This window comes from Meriones unguiculatus, assembly GCF_030254825.1.
Source record: "Meriones unguiculatus strain TT.TT164.6M chromosome 13 unlocalized genomic scaffold, Bangor_MerUng_6.1 Chr13_unordered_Scaffold_39, whole genome shotgun sequence".
Lineage (NCBI taxonomy): Eukaryota > Metazoa > Chordata > Mammalia > Rodentia > Muridae > Meriones > Meriones unguiculatus.
The window spans coordinates 1,293,702-1,300,658 of NW_026843648.1; the positions used below are offsets into that span (position 1 = coordinate 1,293,702).

At 36.9% G+C, this 6,957-nt stretch overlaps 1 protein-coding gene across 1 annotated transcript; it reads right to left on the bottom strand.

Moving 5' to 3' along the window:
* Positions 1 to 1,098: 1,098 nt before the first annotated feature.
* On the bottom strand, positions 1,099 to 6,702 carry LOC132651037 (zinc finger protein 120-like). The gene is made up of 6 exons (XM_060376347.1): positions 6,652 to 6,702; positions 5,750 to 5,876; positions 5,485 to 5,545; positions 3,418 to 3,986; positions 3,166 to 3,333; positions 1,099 to 1,103 (listed from the first exon to the last, which is right to left on the bottom strand). Exons 1-6 carry the CDS (start codon positions 6,700 to 6,702, stop codon positions 1,099 to 1,101), a joined length of 981 nt encoding a protein of 326 aa, XP_060232330.1.
* Between the last annotated feature and the right edge of the window lie 255 nt (positions 6,703 to 6,957).

Below are 6,957 nucleotides of genomic sequence, written 5' to 3' on the forward strand. Positions count from 1 at the left end.
CTATGTTATCGAGGTAGACCATGCCCAAATATTCTGTAGACTCTAGGGAGGCAAGGTAAGCAGATCTAGTATGTACACTAAGTTCCAGGAGAGCCTGAGAATCATACTGAGACTATTCGTTCAACTAAAAACAAAAACAATGGTTGAAAATAAAATTATTTTTAATTATTTACTTATCACAATTTATTCATATTGTATCCTGGCTGTATCCCTTTCCATCTCCACTCATTCCCTGCCACCCTCCCCATTTCTACCTGTGCACCTTCCCTAGTCCCCTGATAGGGGGTTAAGGAAAAAAAAGAACATAATGGTTAAAACACAAATTATTAATTAAAACTGGAAACATATTAATATATTTATTCAGTGTTACTAATTTTGACCATTGATGAATACATAGGTCATACTTTATCTTTCTTCCCACAGGTGAAATTTGCTAATTGAAGACATGATAAAGCATTTAAATGCAGGCTTGTTGAAAACAGTTCACAGAGGGTTCTCATACCCTAAGGAATAGAGCTATGGAAGCTCCCATACAGGAGACATAAGTGTAGGCAAAGAGAAGTGTGTGTAGAGAGAGGGAGAGAGAACAGAGAGAAAAAAGACAGGAAGAGAAGAAACACAGAAAGAAAGACGGAGAGAAGAAAAGCATATAGAAGAAAAAAAAATCTGGCTCTACAGGGAAGAGCCGCGTGGAGAGGGCAAGCCCATTCTACTGGACTGGAAAGTTAAGGGTAGTGGTAGGGTATGTCAATCATGCCCTTTAGAATGTAGGGACTGAGGGATGCTTTCAAAGAGGTAACTCAGAAGCTTGTCATGGGTGTGAGGCACTACATATGATAAGTAAGTCATCCTTTAGGTTTAATAGGTTTACATAGAAGAACAGAGATGCACACAACTAAGTAATCTCACCATGCCATATATTAAAAACTTCTCATCTATAAATTCCTCCCCAATTCTCAGATTATTTCTTTCCTGCAAGATATTCACATGACATAATGTTATTGAGCAGAAAATATCTCATCTAGGGGCATAGGTCTATTCAACAATGACATTCCTGAGGAGAATGGAATTTCATGGAGTCCATTGATTGACTAGATGTCAACCTAATAGAGATATAGGAATGTTTATTCAGAATATTGTTATTCCTGCCAGGTAGAGATGTTACAGGGATGACAGAGTTGGGACTGAGGAGATTTAAAGTCTTATTTGAGACCACCAAGTGGCCACCTGCATGGTATTCTGACTGACACTTACAGGTATCTGAAAAGACAAGGAAACAGTGGAAGAACTGGAGAATTGACCCACCACAGCTGAGTAGATACAGAGAATACAATAGAAGGCAGCTTGTCCTCACATACAACCCAAGAATTAATTGCTCTCTGGGACTTTAATCCTTTCTTTAACATACAAATTTCCTTCCTTTATAGTTCGTCCAGGCTCCACAGGTCTGTAAATGCCTGATTTCTCAAGCCTTCTGTTGACTTCTGTTTGAATCTCAGGATCCCCAGACAACAATCTCTACAACATATGGAGTCTTCACCACTCAGGGCTCCTAACTGAATGTTTGCATGCATTAGGGAAGCAGAATACAATTCACTTCAGAAAAGTTGTCTTCATGCCTTCAAGTTTTTTCTCTCCTTACATTAGGCATAATCTCAAGAAGGGGTACACCTGACACATGTCTTGTGGACTCCCATTGCTGCCTATGTGAGATAAACTCAGTTTGTGGCTTTGGAAATGTGGTCAAGCACTTTTTAAACACGTGTACTTTCAGATTCTGGCCTGAATTTTTGGATACTTCCATACTGAATTTTGGATCCAAAACCATTTTTGGATACTTCCATATTTTTTGTGAAGATATTGGATTAGAAACTTCTTTCAGCACCAAGACTAAGTTACTTTTTATGCTCTCAATCTTCTCTTTCTTCTGGGTCATCAGGGCTGAGTTAAAGATGAATTTAGGATTAACTTGTCACACCTAAAAATGCTATTCAAGACACATTTATGGGACTAAATACATGACTCAGTGCCTAGGAGAACTGTCTGCACACTCTCATTTTCAAACAAATTTTATCCTTCAAATTGCCCTGAATCCCTCAATTATTACATGACAGTATGTTTACAATGTAAAAAGAAGACAATATTTTATTGATGTAATATCTCAACTAATCTAATTTGAGTATCAGGGAAACAGTGCTGTAGGAAAAGATTTTGGTGTCCAAAGCTGGCAATCACTCCTCAATCATCATATTAAGATGGCCAAAGGAGATCCAACAAACTCATCTCCCACTCTATACATATCAGTCATGGCTTAAAAGCCCATAATCACCTTACACACACACATGAAGTGTTTCTTTTTAAGTCAATATTCTTTCTGTTACTTTATATATAAACTTTATATTACATATTTCCTATAGAATGCAGTATTTTTAGATGAAATGACATGGCTAATTTGGAGGAACATATGGATTCACAGAACATCCAATTTTATGTATATATTCATATCACATCAAGCTATGTATTGAGATGCAGTTGATGGATGAATAGACCACTTCATTATATCTCTAGGATACTTGAAAACACAAAGCTTTGAGTTAACAAAATAAACACATTCATAGGTTTTTCTTCAGTATGTTTCATTCATGAAAGTGAAGTCTATAGAAATTTCCAAAGGCTTCATCACAGTGAATATATTCATAATTTTTTGTCTCTTGAGTATGATTTCTTTTATGGCTTTGAAAATTTGTGACATGCAAAGGCTTTACTAGTTATATTCATATCTTTTCACTCCAGTATGAAATCTTTCATGCCTTCAGAGATGACATCAATGTTCAGAGGCTTTACCACACTGCTTATATTCTTAGGGTTTCTCTCCAGTATGTGTTCTTTTATGTACTTGAAGACTACTGGATTGTGAAAAGGATTTACCACGTTGATTACCTTCATAATGTTTCTCTCCAGTATGAAGTCTTTCATGCCTCTGGAGATTGCTACAACGTACAAAGGCTTTACCACATTGATTACATTCATAGGGTTTCTCTCAAGTATGTGTTATTTTATGCGTTTGGAGATGTCCGTGTTGTGAAAAGGCTTTCCCACACTGATTACATTCATAGGGTTTGGCTCCAGTATGAATCCTTTCATGTCTCTGGAGGTTGCACCAACGTGCAAAGGCTTTACCACATTGATTACATTCATGGGGTTTCTCTCCAGTATGTATTCTTTTATGCGTTTGGAGATGTCCATGTTGAGAAAAGACTTTCCCACACTGATTACATTCGTAGGGTTTGGCTCCAGTATGTATTCTTTCATGCTTTTGTAGATTACTGAGTTGTGAAAAGGCTTTACCCCAATGAATACATGCATAGGGTTTCACTCCAGTATGAAGTCTTTTATGCCTCTGGAGACTGTTACAATGTGCAAAGGCTTCACCACATTCATTACATTCATAGGGTTTCTCTCCAGTATGTGTTCTTTTATGCTCTTGGAGATTTCCTTTTTTTGAAAAGGCTTTTCCACACTCATTACATTCATAGGGTTTCTCTCCAGTATGTGTTCTTTTATGTACTTGGAGACTACTGAGGTGTGAAAAGGCTTTCCCACACTGATTACATTCGTAGGGTTTCTCTCCAGTATGTGTTCTTTTATGCGTCTGCAGATGTCCATATTGTGAAAAGGCTTTCCCACACTGATTACATTCATAGGGTTTCTCTCCAGTATGTGTTCTTTTATGCAGGTGGAGACCACTGGGTTGTGAAAAGGCTTTCCCACACTGATTACATTCATAGGGTTTCTCTCCAGTATGTGTTCTTTTATGCAGTTGGAGACTACTGGGTTGTGAAAAGGCTTTCCCACACTGATTACATTCATAGGGTTTCTCTCCAGTATGTGTTCTTTTATGCAGTTGCAGACTACTGGGATTGGAAAAGGCTTTACCACACTGTTTACATTCATAGGGTTTCTCATGAACATGTATTCTTTTCTTTCTGCAAAGAAAATTCAGATATGTGTAAGCTTTACCCTATTCATTACTCTGATGAATCTTTTTTTAAACGATTTATTTACTTATTATTATTTACTTATTATACTGTGTTCTGCCTGCATGCTACATGAGGACACCATATCTTAGTATAGATAATTATGAGCCACCATGTGGTTGGCTGAGAAATTAACTCAGGATCTTTGGAAGAACAGACAGTGCTCTTAACCTCTTAGCCATCTCTTCAGCCACTGATGAATCTTTATGTCAGTGTAAATTAAGTTTTCAATTTGCTTTAATCTTAAAATGAAGTTATATCTTAACCTTTTATCACTTTCTTTACACTCATAGTTTCCCTCTTTATTGTCAGGTTCTATAACTTACAAGATACCTTTGATGGTAAGAAACTTCATTACATGGATCACTGGTAGCATCATTTTTCTATAAGTGGTTTTTCACATATTTAAAGACCTAGAAGGAGTCAGCTTTACCCCAAGGACTGCATTCATAAATTTTCCTATAGTTGTAATCACACTGCATTTATAAATTAACCAAAATAAACACAGTAATTTCCACAGGGCCAGTTATCACAGGGAATTTCTGTAACGTGATTTCTTTGGACATGCATCTCTCATGAGAAGAGAGAGGAAATGAAGCTCCCTTAAGAGAGAGGGAGTTTTACTGGGATGGTAATAGAAAGACAGGTTGGAGAGAGAGAACTAAGGTCAAGATCAAATGAGCCAGAGAATAAAAAAGAGCCTGAAGATTAGAAAAGATTGATGGAGTTAAGTTTGAAACTAAACAAAGCAATTTAGAGGACAGTAGAAAAGCCAGATGTAATAAGTAAAGTAGGAGAGAATTTTGAGCCAGAACAGCTGAATTGAATCAGCCATCCATGAGCTCAGAAAGAACAAGAGAGGGTGTGCATATGAAGCAGTCATTCTAGGAGGCAGAAAATCTTCTAGGCCTAAGATAGATTGTATGTAACCTAGCAACTGCCCTGTCCATGCCTATGGTAGCAGACAGAGAGGCAGTAATCTTCAGAGACCATAATTTCAATTTTGAATAAAAGTTGTTTTTACAGTAATATCTGTTTACCAAGGTTTTCACTGTCCTTTTTTGCATTGAAATGCCCAGGAAACAAACAATATACCTGACAGTGAGGAACATGGATTTGGGAGAATTTAATGTTCCTTAATACTCTTAAAATGGTATTCGTTTTCCCACTGTTGTTTTTCTTTAAAACCTCTGGGACACATACAAATTTCTTCACAGGGCTGGTGAGATGACTCGGAGGTTAAAAGCAGTGGCTGTTCTTCCTGAGGTCCTGAGTTCAATTCGCAAAAACCTCAACATGGCCCACAATCATCTATAATGAGATCCCATGCCCTCTTCTGGTGTGCAGGTATACATGCAGGCAGAATAATATATAAATAATGAATAAATAAATCATCTTTAAATAATTTTCCCTGGCATATTTATATAAGCTTCCAAGAGATCATTACCTTCCATATCTTCTAAAAAGTTGATAATGTTCTTCAATTTTATGCTCTTCCCAATTGTAGCCTGAAATATGTACCAAAAAGTGAATCATAGATTATTAAAAATTAAGCAAAATATAAGTTACTCTCTTCAGTAAACCTTAGAAACATGCCTGATTTATTCTTTCTCATTCCAAGTGAACTTATATAAGAGCATTAATAAGAACAGTCCACAATAACAACAGATGTCACTTTTACCTTAATAGCGAAAGAAAATTCACTGTCTTACCTATAGCTGTAAGGTGCTGGCAGGTCTCCAGCATCACATCTTTGTAGAGACTCTTCTGGGAAGGATCCAGCAAGGCCCACTCTTCCTGAGTGAAGTTCACATCCACATCGTCATAGGTTACCGAACTCTAAAGGATCCCGACATGAGTATAACAGAAAGCACAATAGTTGATAACAGTATAAATGTATACTTTATTGATAATATATTCATATAATTATGGTGCTTCCCTGATATGTCCTGGCACAGAGGTTTCAATGAATTCACCAAGCCATTTTAGAAGGAAAGTAAATGAGGAGGTTCACCTCATTTCTGCACCTTTTGTATAGAATACAGCCTTACAAGAAAAATGCCAATTAACAGATATAAAGAAAGCAAAACAAGGAAGTCAATGAACACTACACACCACAGATCACAGAAACTGTATGCACAATTACTAACTAAAAAATTATGGGCAAACAGGAAGTATTGGCTCATGATTTTAATTCCAGTACTCAGGAAGCGAAGACATGTATTATCTCATTGAGTCAGAGGCCAGCACAGCCTCTGAAACAAGTTTCCTGACATCCAGAAGTACAGTTAAGACCTGTATTCACAGCAAAAATCAATCAAATAAGAAAGATAAAATAACTCAATAGTTTTTACTTAAGAGCCTATATATATATATATTCACTAAAGTTCGGTATCTATCTTCTAGGAACCAGAAGTGGCCCAGTTTAAACTGTAATATTAATGAGAGCTTACTAAAAGGGAATTCATGTTCAAACATGTACAAATGGACAGATGAAAACATTAGACCTGGAATAGCTGGTAGTAAATGAGCAACATAAGGCAGTTGAGGTGGCTCAGCAATGAAAACCTCTTGTTGGTGTTGCAAATAACTGGGCTCAATTAGCAATGCTTACATGGAGGCTCACAACTATCCATAACTCCAAATTCAGGAGATCTGAGGTCATCTCTGACTATTGTGAGAACCAGTACACAAGAGGTGCATAGTCACACATACAGGCAAAATACTACTCATATTCACTTATTTAAAGTAATCAACACAAACACAAGAGGCAGGAAAAACGTCACACACCTGTAATCCAATGACTCAGAAGCCTCAGACAGTAACAATGTCATGAATACATGACATCCTGAGAAATAGAATATACTCTCTGCCGAATAGAAAATTCAAGTGTTGCTAAATAAGTGAGTACTGAACAGCA